General features: G+C 54.2%; 1 protein-coding gene across 1 annotated transcript in view; it reads right to left on the reverse strand.

Moving 5' to 3' along the window:
• Positions 1 to 8,983, reverse strand: part of LOC140387330 (aminopeptidase N-like) — a 272,573-nt gene extending 263,590 nt beyond the window's left edge. The window contains exon 1 of the mRNA XM_072470259.1: positions 8,247 to 8,983. Within this exon, the coding sequence (XP_072326360.1) occupies positions 8,247 to 8,887 (641 nt within the window). The 5' untranslated portion in view covers positions 8,888 to 8,983. The remainder of the gene's footprint in view (positions 1 to 8,246) is intronic.
• Between the last annotated feature and the right edge of the window lie 16,750 nt (positions 8,984 to 25,733).

A 25,733-nucleotide genomic window follows, 5' to 3' on the forward strand; every position in this document is an offset into this window, starting at 1 on the left:
CACACACATTACACTCCCCACACACTCACCCCAGCTGCACACACACATTACACTCCCCACACACACTCATCCCAGCCGCACACACACATTACACTCCCCACACACACTCATCCCAGCCGCACATACACATTACACTCCCCACACACACTAATCCCAACCGCGCACACACATTACACTCCCCACACACACTCATCCCAGCCGCACACACACATTACACTCCCCACACACACTCATCCCAGCCACACACACACATTACACTCCCCACACACACTCATCCCAGCCGCACACACACATTACACTCCTCACACACACTCATCCCAGCCGCACACACATATACACTCCCCAGACACACTCATCCCAGCCGGACACACACATTACACTCCCCACACACACTCATCCCAGCTGCACACACACATTACACTCCCCACACACACTCACCCCAGCCGCACACACACATTACACTCCCCACACACACTCATCCCAGCCGCACACACACATTACACTCCCCACACACACTCATCCCAGCCACACACACAAATTACACTCCCCACACACTCACCCCAGCTGCACACACACATTACACTCCCCACACACACTCATCCCAGCCGCACACACACATTACACTCCCCACACACACTCATCCCAGCCGCACATACACATTACACTCCCCACACACACTCATCCCAACCGCGCACACACATTACACTCCCCACACACACTCATCCCAGCCGCACACACACATTACACTCCCCACACACACTCGTCCCAGCCACACACACACATTACACTCCCCACACACACTCATCCCAGCCGCACACACACATTACACTCCTCACACACAATCATCCCAGCCGCACACACATATACACTCCCCAGACACACTCATCCCAGCCGGACACACACATTACACTCCCCACACACACTCATCCCAGCTGCACACACACATTACACTCCCCACACACACTCATCCCAGCCACACACACCCCACACACACTCATCCCAGCCAACACACTCCCCACACACCCTCATCCCAGCCAACACACTCCCCACACACACTCATCCCAGCCAACACACTCCCCACACACACTCATCCCAGCCAACACACTCCCCACACACACTCATCCCAGCCACACACACACATTACACTCCCCACCCACACTCATCCCAGCCGCACACGCACATTACACTCCCCACACACACTCACCCCAGCCCCACACACACATTACACTCCCCACACACACTCATCCCAGCCGCACACACACATTACACTCCCCACACACACTCATCCCAGCCGCACACACATTACACTCCCCACACACACTCATCCCAGCCGCACACACACATTACACCCCCCACACACACTCATCCCAGCCGCACACACACATTACACTCCCCACACACACTCATCCCAGCCGCACACACACATTACACTCCCCACACACACTCATCCCAGCCGCACACACACATTACACTCCCCACACACACTCATCCCAGCCGCACACACATTACACTCCCCCCACACACTCATCCCAGCCGCACACACACATTACACTCCCCACACACACTCACCCCAGCCGCACACACACATTACACTCCCCACACACACTCACCCCAGCCGCACACACACATTACACTCCCCACACACACTCATCCCAGCAACACACACACATTACACTCCCCACACACTCACCCCAGCTGCACACACACATTACACTCCCCACACACACTCATCCCAGCCGCACACACACATTACACTCCCCACACACACTCATCCCAGCCGCACATACACATTACACTCCCCACACACACTCATCCCAACCGCGCACACATTACACTCCCCACACACACTCATCCCAGTCACACACACACATTACACTCCCCACACACACTCATCCCAGCCGCACACACACATTACACTCCCCACACACACTCATCCCAGCCACACACACACATTACACTCCCCACACACACTCATCCCAGCCGCACACACACATTACACTCCCCACACACACTCATCCCAGCCGCACACACACATTACACTCCTCACACACACTCATCCCAGCCGCACACACATATACACTCCCCAGACACACTCATCCCAGCCGGACACACACATTACACTCCCCACACACACTCATCCCAGCTGCACACACACATTACACTCCCCACACACACTCATCCCAGCCGCACACACACATTACACTCCCCACACACACTCATCCCAGCCACACATAAGAAAATAAGAACATAAGAGCTAGGAGCAGGAGTCGGCCATCTGGCCCCTCGAGCCTGCTCCACCATTCAATGAGATCATGGCTGATCTTTTGTGGACTCAGCTCCACTTTCCGGCCCGAACACCATAACCCTTAATCCCTTTATTCTTCAAAAAACTATCTATCTTTATCTTAAAAACATTTAATGAAGGAGCCTCTACTGCTTCACTGGGCAAGGAATTCCATAGATTCACAACCCTTTGGGTGAAGAAGTTCCTCCTAAACTCAGTCCTAAATCTACTTCCCCTTATTTTGAGGCTATGCCCCCTAGTTCTGCTTTCACCCGCCAGTGGAAACAACCTGCCCGCATCTATCCTATCTATTCCCTTCATAATTTTTTATGTTTCTATAAGATCCCCCCTCATCCTTCTAAATTCCAACGAGTACAGTCCCAGTCTACTCAACCTCTCCTCGTAATCCAACCCCTTCAGCTCTGGGATTAACCTAGTGAATCTCCTCTGCACACCCTCCAGTGCCAGTACGTCCTTTCTCAAGTAAGGAGACCAAAACTGAACACAATACTCCAGGTGTGGCCTCACTAACACCTTATACAATTGCAGCATAACCTCCCTAGTCTTAAACTCCATCCCTCTAGCAATGAAGGACAAAATTCCATTTGCCTTCTTAATCACCTGTTGAACCTGAAAGCCAACTTTCTGCGACTCGTGCACTAGCACACCCAGGTCTCTCTGCACAGCAGCATGTTTTAATATTTTATCATTTAAATAATAATCCCTTTTGCTGTTATTCCTATCAAGATGGATAACCTCACATTTGTCAACATTGTATTCCATCTGCCAGACCCTAGCCCATTCACTGAGCCTGTCCAAATCCCTCTGCAGACTTCCAGTATCCTCTGCACTTTTTGCTTTACCACTTATCTTAGTGTCGTCTGCAAACTTGGACACATTGCCCTTGGTCCCCAACTCCAAATCATCTATGTAAATTGTGAACAGTTGTGGGCCCAACACTGATCCCTGAGGGACACCACTAGCTACTGATTGCCAACCAGAGAAACACCCATTAATCCCCACTCTTTGCTTTCTATTAATTAACCAATCCTCTATCCATGCTACTACTTTCCCCTTAATGCCATGCATCTTTATCTTATGCAACAACCTTTTGTGTGGCACCTTGTCAAAGGCTTTCTGGAAATCCAGATATACCACATCCATTGGCTCCCCATTATCTACCGCACTGTTAATGTCCTCAAAAAACTCCACTAAATTAGTTAGGCACGACCTGCCCTTTATGAACCCATGCTGCGTCTGTCCAATGAGACAATTTCCATCCAGATGACTCGCTATTTCTTCCTTGATGATAGATTCCAGCATCTTCCCTACTACCGAAGTGAAGCTCACTGGCCTATAATTACCCACTTTCTGCCTACCTCCTTTTTTAAACAGTGGTGTCACGTTTGCTAATTTCCAATCCGCCGGGACTACCCCAGAGTCTAGTGAATTTTGGTAAATTATCACTAGTGCATTTGCAATTTCCCTAGCCATCTCTTTTAGCACTCTGGGATGCATTCCATCAGGGCCAGGAGACTTGTCTACCTTTAGCCCCATTAGCTTGCCCATCACTACCTCCTTGGTGATATCAATCCTCTCAAGGTCCTCACCTGTCATAGCCTCATTTCCATCAGTCACTGGCATGTTATTTGTGTCTTCCACTGTGAAGACCGACCCAAAAAACCTGTTCAGTTCCTCAGCCATTTCCTCATCTCCCATTATTAAATCTCCCTTCTCATCCTCTAAAGGACCAATATTTACCTTAGCCACTCTTTTTTGTTTTATGTATTTGTAGAAACTTTTACTATCTGTTTTTACATTCTGAGCAAGTTTACTCTCATAATCTATCTTATTCTTCTTTATAGCTTTTTTAGTAGCTTTCTGTTGCCCCCTAAAGATTTCCCAGTCCTCTAGTCTCCCACTGATCTTTGCTACTTTGTATGTTTACACATGTATGTACATACACATTACACTCCCCACACACACTCATCCCAGCCGCACATACACATTACACTCCCCACACACACTCATCCCAGCCGCGCACACACATTACACTCCCCACACACACTTACCCCAGCCACACACACACATTACACTCCCCACACTCACTTATCCCAGCCACACACACACATTACACTCCCCACACACACTCATCCCAGCCGCACACACACATTACACTCCCCACACACACTCATCCCAGCCGTACACACATATTACACTCCCCACACACACTGATCCCAGCCACACACACACATTACACTCCCCACACACACTCATCCCAGCCGTACACACATATTACACTCCCCACACACACTTATCCCAGCCACACACACACATTACACTCCCCACACTCACTTATCCCAGCCACACACACACATTACACTCCCCACACACACTCATCCCAGCCGTACACACATATTACACTCCCCACACACACTGATCCCAGCCACACACACACATTACACTCCCCACACACACTCATCCCAGCCGCACATACACATTGCACTCCCCACACACACTCAGCCCAGCCGCACACACACATTACACTCCCCGCACACACTCATCCCAGCCGCACACACACATTACATTCCCCTCACACACTCATCCCAGCCGCACACACATTACATTCCCCGTACATACTTAACCCAGCCGCACACACACATTACACTCCCCAAACATACTCATCCCAGCCACACATACACATTACACTCCCCACACACACTCATCCCAGCCGCACACACACATTACATTTCCCTCACACACTCACCCCAGCCGCACACACACATTACACTCCCCACACACTTATCCCAGCCACACACACACATTACACTCCCCACACACACTCACCCCAGTCGCGCACACACATTACACTCCCCACACACACTATTCCCAGCCACACATACACATTACACTCCCCACACACACTCACCCCATCCGCACACACATTACACTCCCCACACACACTCATCCCAGCCACACATACACATTACACTCCCCACACACACTCACCCCATCCGCACACACATTACACTCCCCACACACACTCATCCCAGCCGGACACACACATTACACTCCCCACACTCACTTATCCCAGCCACACACACACATTACACTCCCCACACACACTCATCCCAGCCGCACACACACATTACACTCCCCACACACACTCACCCCATCCGCACACACATTACACTCCCCACACACACTCATCCCAGCCGGACACACACATTACACTCCCCACACACACTTATCCCAGCCACACACACACATTACACTCCCCACACACACTCATCCCAGCCTGACACACACATTACACTCCCCACACTCACTTATCCCAGCCACACACACACATTACACTCCCCACACACACTTATCCCAGCCACACACACACATTACACTCCCCACACTCACTTATCCCAGCCACACACACACATTACACTCCCCACACTCACTTATCCCAGCCACACACACACATTACACTCCCCACACACACTCATCCCAGCCGTACACACATATTACACTCCCCACACACACTGATCCCAGCCACACACACACATTACACTCCCCACACACACTCAGCCCAGCCGCACACACACATTACACTCCCCGCACACACTCATCCCAGCCGCACACACACATTACATTCCCCTCACACACTCATCCCAGCCGCACACACACATTACATTCCCCGCACATACTTAACCCAGCCGCACACACACATTACACTCCCCAAACATACTCATCCCAGCCACACATACACATTACACTCCCCACACACACTCATCCCAGCCGCACACACACATTACATTTCCCTCACACACTCACCCCAGCCGCACACACACATTACACTCCCCACACACTTATCCCAGCCACACACACACATTACACTCCACACACACACTCACCCCAGTCGCGCACACACATTACACTCCCTACACACACTATTCCCAGCCACACATACACATTACACTCCCCACACACACTCACCCCATCCGCACACACATTACACTCCCCACACACACTCATCCCAGCCACACATACACATTACACTCCCCACACACACTCACCCCATCCGCACACACATTACACTCCCCACACACACTCATCCCAGCCGGACACACACATTACACTCACCACACTCACTTATCCCAGCCACACACACACATTACACTCCCCACACACACTCATCCCAGCCGCACACACACATTACACTCCCCACACACACTCACCCCATCCGCACACACATTACACTCCCCACGCACACTCATCCCAGCCACACACACACATTACACTCCCCACACACACTTATCCCAGCCACACACACACATTACACTCCCCACACACACTCATCCCAGCCGGACACACACATTACACTCCCCACACTCACTTATCCCAGCCACACACACACATTACACTCCCCACACACACTTATCCCAGCCACACACACACATTACACTCCCCACACTCACTTATCCCAGCCACACACACACAGTACACTCCCCACACTCACTTATCCCAGCCACACACACACATTACACTCCCCACACACACTCATCCCAGCCAAGAAGATGGCACTGGTTGTATTGGAGCACGCCCTTACAGCTGATAGGTCGGTTGGGGGCACTTGGTGGGGGGGGGGGGGGGTGGGTGGGGGGTGCATGCTCTGGGGTGACACCTATATGACCCCTGGCCCTAAGTTCCCAGTGGGCAGTGAGCGGTGTTCGCAGCTGTGTGGCTGCCTTGCCGGCTGCGGCAATGATGTTCCGTGCCCGTCAACCCCGACCCAACAGCGCACCCCCTGGCCACCCCCCGCTACCACCCCCCCGGCCAGCGACACAACTGTCAGCAAACTATGTTGGACACTTCCTGTACCCCCTCCCTCTCCCTCAGCAGACACGGCGCCGGTTTCACGATTTTTAAAAGTACAAGTGAACCTCGCCATGGGGAGCTCGGCCCCGGAGAATGGCGGAGGCCCCGGTGAATACTGAGTCAGTCCCGCTGATGATACGGCAACAGCATTGACACCGTAGGTGTCATTCTCCGACCCCCCAGCGGGTCGGAGAATGGCTGTTGGCCGCCGTGAATCCCACCCCCGCTGGTTGCCGAAGTCTCCGGTACCGGAGATTGGGCCGGGGCGGGAATCGGGCCGCGCCGGTTGGCACCCCCGCTCAATTCTCCGGCCCGAATGGGCCGAAGTCCCGCTGAGAAATTGCCTGTCCCGCCGGCGTAAATTAAAGCACCTATTTACCAGCGGGACAAGGCGGCACGGGCGGGCTCCGGGGTCCTGGGGGGGCATGGGGCGATCTGACCCTGGGGGATGCCCCCACGGTGGCCTGGCCCGTGATCGGGCCCACCGATCCGCGGGCGGGCCTGTGCCGTGGGGGCACTCGTTCCCTTCCGCCTTCGCCACGGTCTCCACCATGGCAGAGGCGGAAGAGACTCCCTCCACTGCGCATGCATGGGAAACTGACAGCGGCCGCTGACGCTCCCGCGCATGCGCCGCCCGGAGATGTCATTTCCGCGCCAGCTGGCGGGGCAACAAAGGCCGTTTCCGCCAACTGGCGGGGCGGAAATCCCTCCGGCGTCGGCCTAGCCCCTCAATGTTGGGGCTCGGCCCCCAAAGATGCGGAGCATTCCGCACCTTTGGGGCGGCGCGATGCCCGTCTGATTGGCGCCGTTTTGGGCGCAAGTCGGCGGACATCGCGCCGTTTGGGGAGAATTTCGCCCCGTATTTCAGATGACGGAGAATTCGATTTGGTGTCAAATTGCTACAATTTTGGCGTCGGAAGCTATTCTTCGGCCAATCGCGTTTCCCGATTTTAGCGTTCCGCCTGTGACCTTTCTCTGAACCGCTCCCATTCAATTCTATTCCCTAAATTATCCTTTTTTTGAACTTTAATGGAAGAAGGAATAAAGTGAGTTTTGCTGAGTTTGGGTGAGGAGGAATGCAGAGTTTCTCTACCTGGCGTGTCCAGTCCCATTGATGTATTGACTCCGGTAAAATCCCGAAAGATCGTCGGCCAGGGCGCCCTGGAAGCGGCTGTGCAGCCAGTAGGTGCGCCCGGGGCGCAGTTTGGAGGAAAGTTGCAGGACCAGCATCTGGGTGTCGTTTTGCAGCCACGAGTTGCGGATAGTGGGGGCAGGAAGACCCCCCCCCTTCACCCCCAGCTGGGCGGGATGCTCCCCAAAGCGGCTCAGGCTGAGCTTGTGGCTGTGAATTAGGATCAGGTCCGTCTCCTGGACGCAGTGAAAGAAAACGGTGCAGTTTCCGCTGAAATAAAAGCCTTTTTGCGGATCCCGGGAGAGGCGCGGCCACAAACTGACTTCATAATGTCCGGGGACCAGGTCCCGGGGCAGCCGCAGCCTATTCCAGGGATTGTCTGCAGGCGGCGGGGAACTCGTCCCGTCCGCCCCGGGCGGGGAACTCGTCCCGTCCGCCCCGGGCGGGGAACTCGTCCCGTCCGCCGGCCAGTCACTGCCCAAATTCCGCTCCTTCTCTTGAGCGTAAACCACGGCGAGCGCGATAATCGTGGCGAGAGCGGCGGCGAGGAGCAGGACGCAGCCCCCCAGCAGGGGTTTACTGATGAAGAATCCTTTTCCCATTCCCAATCCCGGCAAGAGGCAAATGGGAAGCAAGAGGCTTTTGTAGCAGAAACTCTGATTGCTGCTGGTTAATGGTTAAATTATTAACCAGAGAGAGATATTCTCTCCCTCCTCCCCTCTCCCCCTCCCTCCCTCCCTCTCTCCCTCCCTTCTCCTCTCCCTCCCTCCCTTCTCCTCTCCCTCCCTCCCTTCTCCTCTCCCTCTCCCTCCCTCTCCCCTCTCCCTCTCCCTTCTCCCTCCCCTCCTCTTCCTCTCTCTCCCCCCCCCTCCCTCTCCTCCCTCTCCGTCCCCTCCTCTCCCCTCTCCCTCCCTCTCTGTCACTGCAAAGTGAACAAAAAGCAGCTTCTCTGGAAGATCCTCAGTAGCCGGATTCCAGACTTTGAAACAGGAGCAAAGTTCCCGACCCAAGCACAGCTGGGATTCAGCAGCAACTGTGCAGTTCACAGTTTGAGAAAAGTCTCTCTGACTTTCAGCAAATCCAGATGTTTGTCTCTGCTCCACCCCTGGTGAGCCGGGAACTGCAGCAATTCCCAGTATCAGGATTAACCTGACATTCAGGTCACTGTCATTAACATGAAGCCAACCAGACCGGTCACCTGGAGAGAGTCTGAATGATAATTCAGAAATCTGGAGAGAGAGCACACAGAAGATTCCGGGGATAAGGCTCTGTCTCCATGAGGATAGATTGGGAGGCTGGGAGTGTTGTCCTTGGAATAGGGGCAGGGTAAATAGTCAGAAACTTCCCTCTCAACTACAGCAAGAAGCAGAGGATACAGTCACAGTAATGGACAAAAGGAAGGGGGATGCTGTGAGCAAACGGCCTTTCACCCTGTAGCACAATTAATCACTCGCGAGGCGGGATGAGAAGGAGTCGAACGACAGCTTTATTACGCAGACTTGTTCCCCAGCAGCACAGTTACAGAATGTGGCTGCTGGGAGAACCCGGGCTCTTATACTCCGCCTTACTGGGTGGAGCCAGTAGGCGATGATCCCTTCAGGACCCAGTGTCTATCCACCAATAGCCTCTCGGTATCACAGGGTACCTTAATACCCCTAATACATACCACCACATTCACCCCTTGTTAAAAAAGAACCCGGCGGGGTCGTGGGCCGTATGGTGGGAGGGGTTTACAGAGTCGGTAACTAGGATGCCGCTAACACGGCGGCTATGCTCCGATATCAATTACTAGTAATACTTACAATGCCGCTTTTACTGGGCAACCCCAAAAAAATTATTTACAGAGGCATTTCTTGCTTTACTATACTGATTCGATGAGTCGAATGGGTGTCCTGGTCGTCCTCGCCGATCGTCTTAGACCCGGTGGTGATGCAGGCGCTGGTTCGGGCCCCGTCGTCTCTGGGAGCGTCGCGATGCCTCTTCCCGCTCCAATACTCCTATTCGGGACCGGGGGAAGGACCGATCCACCCAGGAAGCGGGCGGCTGTGGGGTGCACCAGTGGGAGGGAGGGGGTGATTGGTGTTGGGGGTGTGTGTGGAGCTCCGGCGGGTGCCAGGTTCCGCAGGGAGACCGTGTCCTGTCGGCCGTCGGGGTAAGCCATGTAGGCGTATTGAGGGTTCGCGTGGAGGAGATGAACCCTCTCGACCAACGGGTCCGATTTGTGCGCCCGCACATGTTTTCGGAGCAGGACAGGTCCCGGGCTGCCTGCCAGGTCAGAAGTGACGTTCCGGAGGAGGACTGCCTAGGGAAGACAAGGAGGCGTTCGTGAGGCGTTTGATTCGTTGTTGTACACAGCAGCGACCGGATGGAGTGGAGGGTGTTCGGGAGGACTTCCTGCCAGCGGGAAACTGGGAGACTTCTGGACCGTAGGGCCAGCAGGACGGTCTTCCAGACCGTTCCATTCTCCCTCTCTACCTGACCGTTCCCCCAGGGGTTGTAACTGGTCGTCCTGCTCGAGGCGGTGCTCTTGCTGAGCAGGAATTGACGCAGTTCATCGCTCATGAAGGAGGGCCCCCTATCGCTATGTATGTAGGCGGGGAAACCGAACAGTGTAAAGATGGTGCCGAGGGCTTTAATGACCGTGGCTGCGGTCATGTCGGGGCAGGGGATGGCGAAAGGGAAACGGGAGTATTCGTCAACCACGTTCAGGAAGTACGTGTTGGGGTCGGTGGAGGGGAGCGGGCCTTTGAAGTCCAGACTGAGGCGTTCAAAGGGACGGGAAGCTTTTATCAGGTACGCTTTATCTGGCCTGTAGAAATGCGGCTTGCACTCTGCGCAGATCTGGCAGTTCCTGGTGACTGTCCTGACCTCCTCGATGGGGTAGGGCAGGTTGCGGGTCTTTACGAAGTAATAGAACCGAGTGACCCCCGGGTGGCAGAGGTCCTCGTGGAGGGTTCGGAGACGGTCCACTTGTGCGTTGGCACATGTGCCGCGGGATAGGGCATCGGACGGCTCGTTCAGCTTTCCGGGACGATACAAGATCTCGTAATTATAGGTGGAGAGTTCAATCCTCCACCGCAGGATCTTGTCGTTCTTGATCTTGCCCCACTGCACATTATCGAACATGAAGGCCACCAACCATTGGTCCGTGAGGAGAGTGAATCTCCTGCCGGCCAGGTAATGCCTCCAATGCTGCACAGCTTCCACTATAGCCTGGGCCTCCTTTTCCACTGAGGAGTGGCGGATTTCTGAAGCGTGGAGGGTACGTGACAAGAAGGCCACGGGTCTGCCCGCTTGGTTGAGAGTGGCCGCCAGAGCTACGTCGGACGCGTCGCTCTCGACTTGGAAGGGGAGGGACTCGTCGATGGCGCGCATCGTGGCCTTTGTGATATCCGCTTTGATGCGGCTGAAGGCCTGGCGGGCCTCTATCGACAGGGGAAAAACCGTGGACTCAATAACTGGACGGGCCTTGTCCGCGTAGTTGGGGACCCACTGGGCATAATAAGAGAAAAAACCCAGGCAGCGTTTCAGGGCCTTGGAGCAGTGGGGGACAGGGAACTCCTTGAGGGGGCGCATGCATTCGGGGTCTGGGCCTATCACTCGATTTCGCACTACGTAGCCGTGGATGGCTAGACGGTCGGTGCTAAACACGCATTTCTCCCTGTTGTATGTGAGATTCAGGGTGTTCTAGGTCTGGAGGAATTTGCAGAGGTTGGCGTCGTGGTCCTGCTGGTCGTGGCCGCAGATGGTGACGTTGTGGAGGTACGGGAACGTGGCCTGCAACCCGTGCTGGTCAACCATTCGGTCCATCTCCCGTTGGAAGCCCGACACCCCGTTAGTGACGCCGAATGGAACCCTTAAAAAGTGATAGAGCCGCCCATCTGCTTCAAAAGCCGTGTATTTGCGGTCGCTCGGGCGGATGGGGAGCTGGTGATAGGCGGACTTAAGGTCCACGGTGGAGAAGACCTTGTACTGTGCAATCGGATTGACCATGTCGGATATGCGGGGGAGGGGGTACGCATCCAGCTGTGTGTACCTATTGATGGTTTGACTGTAGTCTACGACCATCCTCTGCTTCTCCCCGGTCTTTACGACTACCACCTGAGCTCTCCAGGGACTATTGCTGGCCTGGATTATGCCTTCCTTCCGCAGCTGCTGGACTTCTGACCGGATAATGGTTCGGTCCTGGGTGCTGTACCGTCTGCTCCTAGTGGCGACTGGTTTGCAATCCGGGGTGATGTTCGCGAACAGGGAAGGCGGATCGACCTTGAGGGTCGTGAGGCTGCAGATAGTGAGTGGGGGTATAGGGCCGCCGAATTTAAATGCAAAACTCTGGAGATTACACTGAAAATCCAATCCCAGGAGTGTGGCAGCGCAGAGGTGGGGAAGGACGTAAAGCCGGTAGTTCTTGAACTCCCTCCCCTGCACCGTGAGGTTCGCGATGCAGAACCCTTTGATCTCTACAGAATGGGACCCTGCCGCCAGAACATTTTTATGATTACTCGGGTGGATCGGAAGGGAACAGCGTCTTACCGTATCGGGGTGTATAAAACTCTCCGTGCTCCCAGAGTCGATCAGGCAGGTCTCGTACCCGTTTATAAATACTGTCGTTCTTGCTGTTTTGAGTGTTCGGGGCCGCGACTGGTCCAGGGTCACAGAAGCCAGTCGTAGTTGCTGCATCGGGGCGTTTTCTTCAGGCCCCGTGGGGCCATCCATCCCGGGGTCCTTAACCGTCAGCCAAGTTGGCGGCGTCCACGGGTCGCACACGGTCGGGGGTGGACTAGATGGCGACGCCCATGGATCGCACGTTGCTGGAGGAGCACAAAATGGCGGCACCCATCCCTCCCGCATGGAGTCCGGGACCCAAGATGGTGCCGGCCGTTGGCCACACATGGGTCGCTGGGGGGGGTTGAGTTTCGGGTTCTCCCCCGGAGATTGCGGCTACCCCCCTGGCCTGGCACACTGCTAAAAAGTGCCCCTTTTTGCCGCACCCTTTACAGAGGGCCGAGCGGGCCGGGCAGCGCATTCGGGGGTGTTTCTCCTGCCCACAAAAGTAGCAGCAGGACCCCCCCGGGTGATCTGCCGCTCTGGCAGCGCAGGCCTGCGGGGGGTCCCGGGAGTTCGGTCGCGGCGGGGTCCACGGTGCCCAAGGGGCTGCCGCGCGGTCGGGGGCGTAGGCACGGGCGTTCTGTGATGCCACATCGAACGAGGCCGCGAGGGCCCGTGTCTCTTTGAGGCCTAGTGTGTCTTTCCAGCAATCGCTGCCGAATCTGGGATGAAAGCATACCTGCCACGAAACCATCTCGGACCAGTAGCTCTGTGTGTTCATTAGCCAAAACCGATGACCAGTTGCAGTTTCTCCCCAGTATTAACAGCGCAAAGTAGAATTCGTCCAGCGATTCCCCGGGACTTTGACGTCTCGTCGCGAGCTGGTGGCGTGCGTAGACCTGATTGACGGGCCGAACGTAGATTCCTATCAGCATGGCGAGCGCTGCCTGGAAATTGTCCGCATCCTCTATGAGCGTGTAGATTTCCGGACTCACCCTGGAATGCAGGACCTGCATTTTCTGTTCCTCTGTAGGTACGCAGGTGGCCGTTCGGAGGTATCCCTGAAAACACGCTAACCAGTGTTTAAAAGTGGCCGCTGAGTTTGCCGCGTGGGGGCTGATTCGCAGACACTCCGGAATGATTCGCAGCTCCATGTCCTTAAAAGTTTGCGTAATAAATGGTAGCACAATTAATCACTCACGAGACGTGATGAGAAGGAGTCGAACGATGGCTTTATTACGCAGACTTGTTCCCCAGCAGCACAGTTACAGAATGCGGCTACTGGGAGAACCCGGGCTCTTATACTCCACCTTACTGGGTGGAGCCCATACCAGCCTCCCCGAACAGGCGCCGGAAGGTGGCGACTAGGGGCTTTTCACAGTAACTTCATTTGAAGCCTACTTGTGACAATAAGCGATTTTCATTTTTCATTTTCACTAGGCGGCTGATCCAATCGGGACCCAGTGTCTATCCACCAATAGCCTCTCGGCATCACAGGGTACCTTAATACTCCTAATACATACCACCACACACCCAGAGTGTAGTTTGTGTCTGGAATGAGCTTCCTGAGGGGGTGGGGGAGGTAGGTTCAATCCAACAAGAATTGGATTGTTATCTGAAAAAGAATGTTTGAGGTTAGGGCGGACAAGGCAGGGAGTGTGACTGGGTAGAATGTTCTGAGCGAGTTAGGGCAGACTGAATGGGTGAAGGTGCCTCCTGCTCTTTAAAGATTCTGCAAGAAAACCTCAGTAAAATTATTCAACAACAGCGAGTGAGGATTTAAATTTGTGTCCTCAGAGTATCTTAAACAAGAGCAACATCTGACTGGACACATTGGAATTGTTTGTCTATCTCTGGGATAATAACCCCAACCCTTTTAGCATTTTGTATTTTTGTATCTTTTACATTTTCCTGTTTTTTTCCATCTCAATCATCACCTCAATGGGATGATCCAAATTTTCCCTTCAAAAATTATTGCTGTGCTCAACTTTTTATCTTTAAACACATCCTTATTTGATCTGTCACCAGCTGCTTTTTGACCAGTGAATAGTTTACGATCACCGAGATGGACAGATCTCCAACTCGAGATCAATACATCGACAATGCTCCAATTTCCCTGGAATTACAGAAAGGTTTACCGCACCGAAAAAGGCCATTCTGACTGCTGGCCAGAAAACATCGATACAATTTAATCCCACCTTCCAGCCTTGTTCCCTGGCCTTTAGTCTGATCCATTTCAACTGAATACCCATTTTTTTGAAAATGTGCTGAGAGATTCTTGCCTCGACCTTTTCAGGCAGTGGGTTTAGACCCCAGCATCCTCTGTTAAAACACATAGCTTCCCCTCCAATCCTTCGACAAATGACTTTCAATCTCTGCTCCTCTGGTTATTATGAACATAAGAATACAAGGAATCGAGCAGGAGTCGCCACTTGGCCCGTCACTCCTGCTACAGCATTCTGTGCCCTCTCTGTTAAGGGAAATGTGTCCTTCCTATTTCACTCTGTCTAAACTCCACATAGTTTTATTCACCTCAATGAAATCTGTGCCAAGCCTCCTATGTTGCAAAGAAAACAACCACATGTCGGACAGGTTTCAGAACAACGGCTGGATTCTCCGATTCTGCGGCTATGTCTGGAGGATGCGCCTGGTCTTACAACCAAAGGTCAGTGCTGCCCCCGCCCCGATGCTCCGCCCAGTGGGGGGCTAGCAGCCGAGCCACGTAAAGCCCCCGGATTTGCAGATACGGACGCAGAATGGGCGGGTCCGTGGCTGCACCGTACAATTTGGCGCCGGCCGCGCGCGGACCCGGTTTGCCAAAACCTGCCCTCCTGTAACTCCCCTTGCCCCCCCGAAACCACCCTCCACCAGTCCCCCAGCCCCCGCCGAAGCCCCCCTGCCAGCAGAATGACTCCCCCCCCCACGATATGGCGGTGCTGGACACAGTCCACAGCCGCCACTCCAGGTTTACGAAAGTTGAGAGGACACGCGACCAGCGTCAAATTTCACCATCTGCAGTTGGGGGCAGAGCATCAGGGGAGGGTCTCAGGCGGTTCCACCGGCGCGCAGCAGACTCCTCAAGTACGCCGGTTTTTAGGGGCCGGAGCATCAGAAAAATGGCGCCGTCCCCGATTTCAGCGTAAAAATGGATTCCCCGGCCGAGCGGCGAACGCAATTCCAGCGTTGGCAGAGAATCCTGCCTGTGTTTCCTGGCTCCCATGGAACTTGGTGTGGGATTGGAATGAGGTTGTTAGCTTTCCAAAACAAAAAGCAACAATGACTAACAATATATGGAATGTTAATCAAGTAGAACCACATTCGAACGGTTCAGTGTGTGGTATCCGTGCAATCAGGGTGGATATTAGCACACAGGATGGTTCATAGATAAACTGTGACAGGCGCCGCAATGTGGCGGCTGGGGGATTTTCTCAGTAACTGCAGTGTTAATGTAAGCCTACTTGTAACAATAAAGATTATTATTATCTTCTGTCGAAATTAACTGAATATGACTCATCATAAATGCTTTAATCATGGAAATATTTCATCATCAAACACTGAGAACATTCTAGAAGGTGGCACAGTGGTTAGCACCACTGCCTCACAGCGTCAGGGACCCAGGTTCGATTCCGGCCTCGGGTCACTGTGTGGAGTCTGCGCGTTCTCCCCGTGGCTGCGTGGGTTTCCTCCGGGTGCTCCGGTTTCCTCCCACAGTCCAAAGACGTGCAAGTTTAGCTGGATTGACCATGTTAAATTGCCCTTAGTGTCCAAAAGGTTAGGTGGGGTTACGAGGACAGGGTGGTGGTGTGGGCTTAAGTGGGGTGCTCTTTCCTAAGGCCAGTGTCAAATGGCCTGCACTGTAAATTCGATGATATGATTCTATGAAGGATTTGAGTGCTTCCCTTTTAAAAAATATTATTATTAAGGCATTGGTATAAACATTAAACACAAACCAACACGAGAGCAAATCCCCTGCCGTTTCTCTCCTGCCTTCCCCATTTTAACCCATTTACCCCCCCCCCACCTTGCTGACACCTCAATTTTCCTTAAAGAAGTCGATGAACGGTTTCCATTTTCCAGCCCCAGATGCTGTTGCCCCTATTCCCACCCCCTCAGGGCCGCCACCACCACCGGCTGGTGGAGTACCGTTCCGGTGGGAACGGCAACAACACCCCTGCAAGAGGTCGCCTCCATCCACCCCCACACCGACCCCTCCCCCAGTACCCACTTCCTCACCACAGCAATAATCACTGCCCAACAATAATTCATTACGTTTGGCAAAGCAAGTCCGCCCCCCCTCACCCCTCCCTCGCTCCCCCCTCACTCCCCCCCACACCCCCTCGCACCCTATCCCCCCTTCGCTCCCCCCTTCTCCCCCACATCTCCCCCCTCTACCACCTCACCAACCCCTCCCCGCCTGCCAACACCCCCCCCCCCCCAGCAGCAGCACCCTTCATCCCCCCTTCATCTGTTCCACCAACCGCACCAGATTCAACTTGAGTAGCTGCTCCCATCCCCGTGCCCCATGCCTCCCGCCCCTCCACCCCCCCGTACCCCCCCCATGCCCCCGCACCCCCATGTCCTCCATGCCCCCATGACCCCATGCCCCCATGACCCCATGCCCCCGTACCCCCATGCCCCCGTGCCCCTGCACCACCCATGCTCCAGCACCCCCCATGCCCCCACACCCCCATTGTCCTCTGTGCCCCCATGCCCCCCATGTCCTCGTGCCCCCCATGTCCCCGTGCCCCCGTGTCCGCATGCCCCCCATGTCCCCATGCCCCCGTGCCCACCATGCCCCCCATGTCCCCACGCTCCCCACGTCTCCGTGTGCCCCGTGCCCCCTGTGCTCCCGTGTCCCCATGCCCCCCATGTCCCCATGCCCCCCAAGTCCCCATGCCCCCATGCCACCCCACCCTCGTGCCCCCCGGGCCCCCCGCACCCCTGTGCCCCCGTGCCCCCCCGCCCCCAGGCCCCCCGCACCCCCGTGCCCCCATGCCCCCATGACCCCCCCCGCCCTCGAGCCCCCTGGGCCCCCCACACCTCCGTGCCCCCATGCCCCCCATGCCCCCATGCCCCCACACCCGCATGCCCCCCATGCCCCAGTGCCCCCACACCCCCAGGCCCCCACACCCCCATGCCCCCACACCCCGATACCCCCGTGCCCCCACACCCCCAGGCCCCCACACCCCCGTGCCCCCGCGCCCCCTCGCCCTCGTGACCCCGTGCAACCTGGATACCAAATATCGGAAACTCCCCCCCAGCACCCTGAACAGCAGCTCCCCCAACCTCCTCTCCTGCCCCCTGGCCTGGATCGGGAACACCTCGCTCATCCCCATGTTTTATATCCGGAAAACCAGCCAAACTCCTCCAAAATATTCATAATTTCCCCGATGCCTCCCAGTGGATCCGAAATATAAAGCAACAGGCCGTCCGCATACCGCTCGAGCTCCACACCCTCCGCGCAATCCCTCTCCAAATGCCCCTTTTCCCTCGCCTCATTTTCCCTCGCCCTCACAGCAGGGCCCCAGATCCCCAGCAAATGTCTTAGAAAATTCCACAGGGAATCCATTCGGGCCAGGGGGCTTCCGTGCCTGCATCGCCTCGATGCCCTCCATCACCTCCACCAGGTCCGCCTCCACCTTGGGGAACTCCAACCCATTCAGGAATCCCCCCTCCCCCCGCCGGCTGGGGGCTCCGATTCATAAAGCCTCCCATAGAACTCCTCAAATACCCCATTTACACCCACTGGGTCCAGCACCACCCTTCCCCTCCCATCCTTCACCTTTCCAATCTCCTTCGCCACTTCTTGCTTCCTGAGTTGGTGGGCCAGCATGGTACTTGCCTTCTCCCCGTACTCATGCTCTGACTCTCCGCAACTGTCCCAGCACCTTCCCCACGGGCACCAGCCCGAACTCCATCTGGAGCGACTGCCTCTCCTTCATCAACCCTGCATCCGGGGCCTCCAAATACCTCCTGTCCACCCACTAAGTCTTGTCCACCAGCCTTGCCATCTCTGCTCATTCCTCCTTTTCCCTGTATACCCGGATTGAAATGAACTCCCCCCTAACCACTGCCTTGAGCACCTCCTATACGTCGTGGCCGAAACCTCACCATTTATTTGTTTATGGGGTGTGGGTGTCGCTGGGTCAGCATTTATTGCCCATCCCTGAGGACAGTTAAGAGTCAACCACTTTGCTGTGGGTCTGGGGTCACATGTCGGCCAGACCGGGTAAGGACGGCAGATTTCCTTCCCTAAAGGACATTAGTGATGCAGATGGGTCTTTTCAACAATCGACAATGGTTTCAGGGTCATCGTTAGACTTCTAGGGCGAAATTCTCCCGAAACGGCGCCAATCAGACGGGCATCGCGCCGCCCCAAAGGTGCGGAATGCTCCGCATCTTTGGGGGCCGAGCCCCAACATTGAGGGGCTAGGCGGGCGCCGGAGGGATTTCCGCCCCGCCAGCTGGCGGAAACGGCCTTTGTTGCCCCGCCAGCTGGCGCGGAAATGACATCTCCGGGCGGCGCATGCGCGGGAGCGTCAGCGGCCGCTGACGGCATTCCTGCGCATGCTCAGTGGAGGGAGTCTCTTCCTCCTCCGCCATGGTGGAGACCGTGGCGGAGGCGGAAGGGAAAGAATGCCCCCATGGCACAGGCCAGCCCGCGGATCAGTGGGCCCCGATCGCGGGCCAGGCCACCGTGGGGGCACCCCCCAGGGCCAGATCGCCCCGCGCCCCCCCCAGGACCCCGGAGCCCGCCCACACCGCCTTGTCCCGCCGTTCAAAAGGTGGTTTAATTCACGCCGGCAGGACAGGCAATTTATCGGCGGGACTTCAGCCCACCCGGGCCGGACAATCGAGCGGGGGGGCCCGCCAACCGGCGCGGCCCGATTCCCGCCCCCGCCGAATGTCCGGTGCCGGAGACTTCGGCAACCGGCGGGGGCGGGACTCACGGCAGCCCCCGGCGATTCTCCGACTCGGCGGTGGGTCGGAGAATGACGCCCCTAATTCCAGATATTTTATTAAAGTCAAATGTCGCCGTCTGCCGTGGGGGTTTTGAACCCAGGACCTCAGAGCGTTACCCTGGGTCTCTGCATTACTAATCTAGTTTACGGGCTGGTTTAGCAGAGTGGGCTAAACAGCTGGCTTGTAATGCAGAACAAGGCCAGCAGCGCGGGTTCAATTCCCGTACCGGCCTCCCCGAACAGGCGCTGGAATGTGGCGACTAGGGGCTTTTCACAGTAATGTCTTTGAAGCCTACTTGTGACAATAAGCGATTATTATTATTAGTGACAAAACCACTTTACCACTGCCTCCCCATGTTGTTCAGCTCCACATACCTACAAATGGCGGCCCTCTCCCGCTCGCACACCTCCTAACAGCCCGCTAACAGCCCAACGTCCAGTCTCCACTGCGGGGCGGGCCATCACCCCCCCCGGGTCCACATGCAAGTCCACCCAGTGCGGCACGAGGTCTGAAACCATGATTGCCGAGTACCCTAAGTCGACGACACCCGCCAACAGTGCCTTCTCCACCACAAAGTAATCGATCCGTAAATACACCTGTGCACATGGGAGACGTACGAGAACTCCTTTGCCCTCGGCCTCCCAACCACCACGGATCTACTACCCCCCCCCCCCCCCCAACTGCTCCATGAACCCATTTCAGCTCATTCGACACTGCCAACACACTCCCCGACCTTGGGCTCGACCGGTCCAAACCTGGTTCAATGACTGTGTTAAAATTCCCTCCCATGATCAACCGGTCGAATCCAGGTTCGTGATCTTCACCAACACTCGCCTCATAAACTCCACATCGTCCCAGTTTGGGGTGCAGACATTCACCAAGACCTCCCCTCCAGCTTCCCGCTCACCATCACGGACCTCCCTCCCAATTCTGCCATAGAATCATAGAATCATAGAAGTTTACAGCATGGAAACAGGCCCTTCGGCCCAACCAGTCCATGCCGCCCAGTTTTTACCATTAAGCTAGTCCCAGTTGCCCGCACTTGGCCCATAACCCTCTATACCCATCTTACCCATGTAACTATCTAAATGCTTTTTAAAAGACACAATTGTACCCGCCTCGACTACTACCTCTGGCAGCCCATTCCAGACACTCACTACCCTCTGAGTGAAGAAATTGCCGCTCTGGGCCCTTCTGAATCTCTCCCCTCTCACCTTAAACCTATGCCCTCTAGGTTTAGACTCCTCTACCTTTGGGAAAAGATGTTGACTATCTACCTTATCTATGCCCCTCATTATTTTATAGACCTCTATAAGATCACCCCTAAGCCTCCTACGCTCCAGGGAAAAAAGTCCCAGTCTATCCAGCCCCTCCTTATAACTCAGACCATTAAGTCCCGGCAACATCCTTGTCAATCTCTTCTGCACTCTTTCTAGTTTAACAATATCCTTCCTTTAATAGGGTGACCAGAACTGTACACAGTATTCCAAGTGTGGCCGTACCAATGTCTTGTACAACTTCAACAAGACGTCCCAACTCCTGTATTCAATGTTCTGACCAATGAAACCAAGCATGCCGAATGCCTTCTTCACCACCCTGTCCACCTGCGACTCCACCTTCATGGAGCTATGAACCTGTACTCCTAGATCTCTTTGTTCTATAACTCTCCCCAACGCCATACCATTAACTGAGTAGGTCCTGGCCTGATTCGATCTGCCAAAATGCATCACCTCACATTTATCTAAATTAAACTCCATCTGCCATTCGTCGGCCCACTGGCCTAATTGATCAAGATCCCGTTGCAATCCTAGATAACCTTCTTCACTATCCAATGCCACAATGTTCCCTGCCTCAAACTCCACCCGTTTGTGTCGTCACCCCCCGAGTCTTCATATCTACTCCAGAATGAAAGACTCCCTCTTTCCTTAGCCGGGTCTGGTCCCTGATCTTCAAGTGCGTTTCTTGCAAGAATGCGACATCTGCCTTCAAGCTCCTCGAGTGCGCAAACACACACGATCGTTTGACCGGCCCATTCAGCCCTCTCACATTCCATGGTCATCATTTGAATTTGAATTCCAGGTATTTATTGAATTCAAATTTCACCATCTGCCCTGGTAGGATTTGAACCGAGTGCCCCTAGGGCGTTACCCTGGGTTTCTGGATCACTCGTCCAGCGACGATTCCACTTCCCCTTGGGTCCAACCTTTCTGCACAAACATCAGTAGTGAAGTTTCAATCAATGGGTGGAATCAGAAAGATTTCTAATCAATGCCCGGTTTCAATGGTAGTTTGTGGATGCGTTGGTCTGGGAAGTTAGAACATAGAACATAGAACATAGAACAATACAGCGCAGTACAGGCCCTTCGGCCCACGATGTTGCACCGAAACAAAAGCCATCTAACCTACACTATGCCATTATCATCCATATGTTTATCCAGTAAACTTTTAAATGCCCTCAATGTTGGCGAGTTCACTACTGTAGCAGGTAGGGCATTCCACGGCCTCACTACTCTTTGCGTAAAGAACCTACCTCTGACCTCTGTCCGGAAGGAGGGTGCTGGGAGGTAAGTCAACCTTTAAAAGCACTTCTCTTTGCAGGGGCAGGCCAGTCGATTTCGGCGGCGTGAGAGCAGCTGGTTAGTCAGTTTCAGCGGGAGCATTGCGGAAGGAGGGTGCTGGGAGGTAAGTCAACCTTTAAAAGCACTTCTCTTTGCAGGGGCAGGCCAGTCGATTTCGGCGGCGTGAGAGCAGCTGGTTAGTCAGTTTCAGCGGGAGCATTGCGGAAGGAGGGTGCTGGGAGGTAAGTCAACCTTTAAAAGCACTTCTCTTTGCAGGGGCAGGCCAGTCGATTTCGGCGGCGTGAGAGCAGCTGGTTAGTCAGTTTCAGCGGGAGCATTGCGGAAGGAGGGTGCTGGGAGGTAAGTCAACCTTTAAAAGCACTTCTCTTTGCAGGGGCAGGCCAGTCGATTTCGGCGGCGTGAGAGCAGCTGGTGAGTCAGTTTCAGCGGGAGCATTGCGGAAGGAGGGTGCTGGGAGGTAAGTCAACCTTTAAAAGCACTTCTCTTTGCAGGGGCAGGCCAGTCGATTTCGGCGGCGTGAGAGCAGCTGGTGAGTGGTGAGTCAGTTTCAGCAGGAGCTGAGACTTTTTCTCTTTTCTTTAAATTAGTTTTTTAGGCGGGATCAGGAAGTCGACCCGCGGACGTCTGGGAAGACCCTCACCAATAAATTCAGGTGGAGAGGAAACCCGAGACACTACACGTGTAGTGTCTCCCACCCGCCCTCCTCCTCTAACCTAATAATAAAACCCATTGGTCTGAGGTAAGTACCATATTTTTATTATATTATTATTATTTTTTATAAAAATTTAATTTAGTTGTTAGCCAGATCTTGGTAGAAAGTTAGAGGAATGGCAGGGAAGGGAGTGCAATGTTCCTCCTGCAGGATGTTTGAGGTGAGGGATGCAGTTAGTGTCCCTGCTGATTTTACCTGCAGGAAGTGCTGCCATCTCCAGCTCCTCCAAGACCGAGTTAGGGAACTGGAGCTGGAGTTGGAAGAACTTCGGATCATTCGGGAGGCAGAAGGGGTCATAGATAGCAGCTTCAGGGAATTAGTTACACCAAAGATTGGAGATAGGTGGGTAACTGTAAGAGGGACTGGGAAAAAACAGTCAGTGCAGGGATCCCCTGCGGTCGTTCCCCTGAGAAACAAGTATACCGCTTTGGATACTTGTGGGGGGGGGGACTTACCAGGGGTAAGCCATGGGGTACGGGCCTCTGGCACGGAGTCTGTCCCTGTTGCTCAGAAGGGAAGGGGGGAGAGGAGCAGAGCATTAGTAATTGGGGACTCTATAGTCAGGGGCACAGATAGGAGATTTTGTGGGAGCGTGAGAGACTCACGTTTGGTATGTTGCCTCCCAGGTGCAAGGGTACGTGATGTCTCGGATCGTGTTTTCCGGGTCCTTAGGGGGGAGGGGGAGCAGCCCCAAGTCGTGGTCCACATTGGCACCAACGACATAGGTAGGAAAGGGGACAAGGATGTCAGGCAGGCTTTCAGGGAGCTAGGATGGAAGCTCAGAACTAGAACAAACAGAGTTGTTATCTCTGGGTTGTTGCCCGTGCCACGTGATAGTGAGATGAGGAATAGGGAGAGAGAGCATTTAAACACGTGGCTACAGGGATGGTGCAGGCGGGAGGGTTTCAGATTTTTGGATAACTGGGGCTCTTTCTGGGGAAGGTGGGACCTCTACAGACAGGATGGTCTACATCTGAACCTGAGGGGCACAAATATCCTGGGGGGGAGATTTGTTAGTGCTCTTTGGGGGGGTTTAAACTAATGCAGCAGGGGCATGGGAACCTGGATTGTAGTTTTAGGGTAAGGGAGAATGAGAGTATAGAGGTCAGGAGCACAGATTTGACGTCGCAGGAGGGGGCCAGCGTTCAGGTAGGTGGTGTGAAGTGTGTCTACTTCAATGCCAGGAGTATACGAAACAAGGTAGGGGAACTGGCAGCGTGGGTTGGTACCTGGGACTTCGATGTTGTGGCCATTTCGGAGACATGGATAGAGCAGGGACAGGAATGGATGTTGCAGGTTCCGGGGTTTAGGTGTTTTAGTAAGCTCAGAGAAGGAGGCAAAAGAGGGGGAGGTGTGGCGCTGCTAGTCAAGAGCAGTATTACGGTGGCGGAGAGGATGCTAGATGGGGACTCTTCTTCCGAGGTAGTATTGGCTGAAGTTAGAAACAGGAAAGGAGAGGTCACCCTGTTGGGAGTTTTTTATAGGCCTCCTAATAGTTCTAGGGATGTAGAGGAAAGGATGGCGAAGATGATTCTGGATATGAGCGAAAGTAACAGGGTAGTTATTATGGGAGACTTTAACTTTCCAAATATTGACTGGAAAAGATATAGTTCGAGTACAATAGATGGGTCGTTTTTTGTACAGTGTGTGCAGGAGGGTTTCCTGAAACAATATGTTGACAGGCCAACAAGAGGCGAGGCCACGTTGGATTTGGTTTTGGGTAATGAACCAGGCCAGGTGTTGGATTTGGAGGTAGGAGAGCACTTTGGGGACAGTGACCACAATTCGGTGATGTTTACGTTAATGATGGAAAGGGATAAGTATACACCGCAGGGCAAGAGTTATAGCTGGGGGAAGGGCAATTATGATGCCATTAGACGTGACTTGGGGGGGATAAGGTGGAGAAGTAGGCTGCAAGTGTTGGGCACACTGGATAAGTGGGGCTTGTTCAAGGATCAGCTACTGCGTGTTCTTGATAAGTATGTACCGGTCAGACAGGGAGGAAGGCGTCGAGCGAGGGAACCGTGGTTTACCAGGGAAGTGGAATCTCTTGTTAAGAGGAAGAAGGAGGCCTATGTGAAGATGAAGTGTGAAGTTTCGGTTGGGGCGATGGATAGTTACAAGGTAGCGAGGAAGGATCTAAAGAGAGAGCTAAGACGAGCAAGGAGGGGACATGAGAAGTATTTGGCAGGAAGGATCAAGGAAAACCCAAAAGCTTTCTATAGGTATGTCAGGAATAAGCGAATGACTAGGGAAAGAGTAGGACCAGTCAAGGACAGGGATGGGAAATTGTGTGTGGAGTCTGAAGAGATAGGCGAGATACTAAATGAATATTTTTCGTCAGTATTCACTCAGGAAAAAGATAATGTTGTGGAGGAGAATGCTGAGCCCCAGGCTAATAGAATAGATGGCATTGAGGTACGTAGGGAAGAGGTGTTGGCAATTCTGGACAGGCTGAAAATAGATAAGTCCCCGGGACCTGATGGGATTTATCCTAGGATTCTATGGGAGGCCAGGGAAGAGATTGCTGGACCTTTGGCTTTGATTTTTATGTCATCATTGGCTACAGGAATAGTGCCAGAGGACTGGAGGACAGCAAATGTGGTCCCTTTGTTCAAAAAGGGGAGCAGAGACAACCCCGGCAAC

Source organism: Scyliorhinus torazame, chromosome 12 (genome assembly GCF_047496885.1).
Source record: "Scyliorhinus torazame isolate Kashiwa2021f chromosome 12, sScyTor2.1, whole genome shotgun sequence".
Lineage (NCBI taxonomy): Eukaryota > Metazoa > Chordata > Chondrichthyes > Carcharhiniformes > Scyliorhinidae > Scyliorhinus > Scyliorhinus torazame.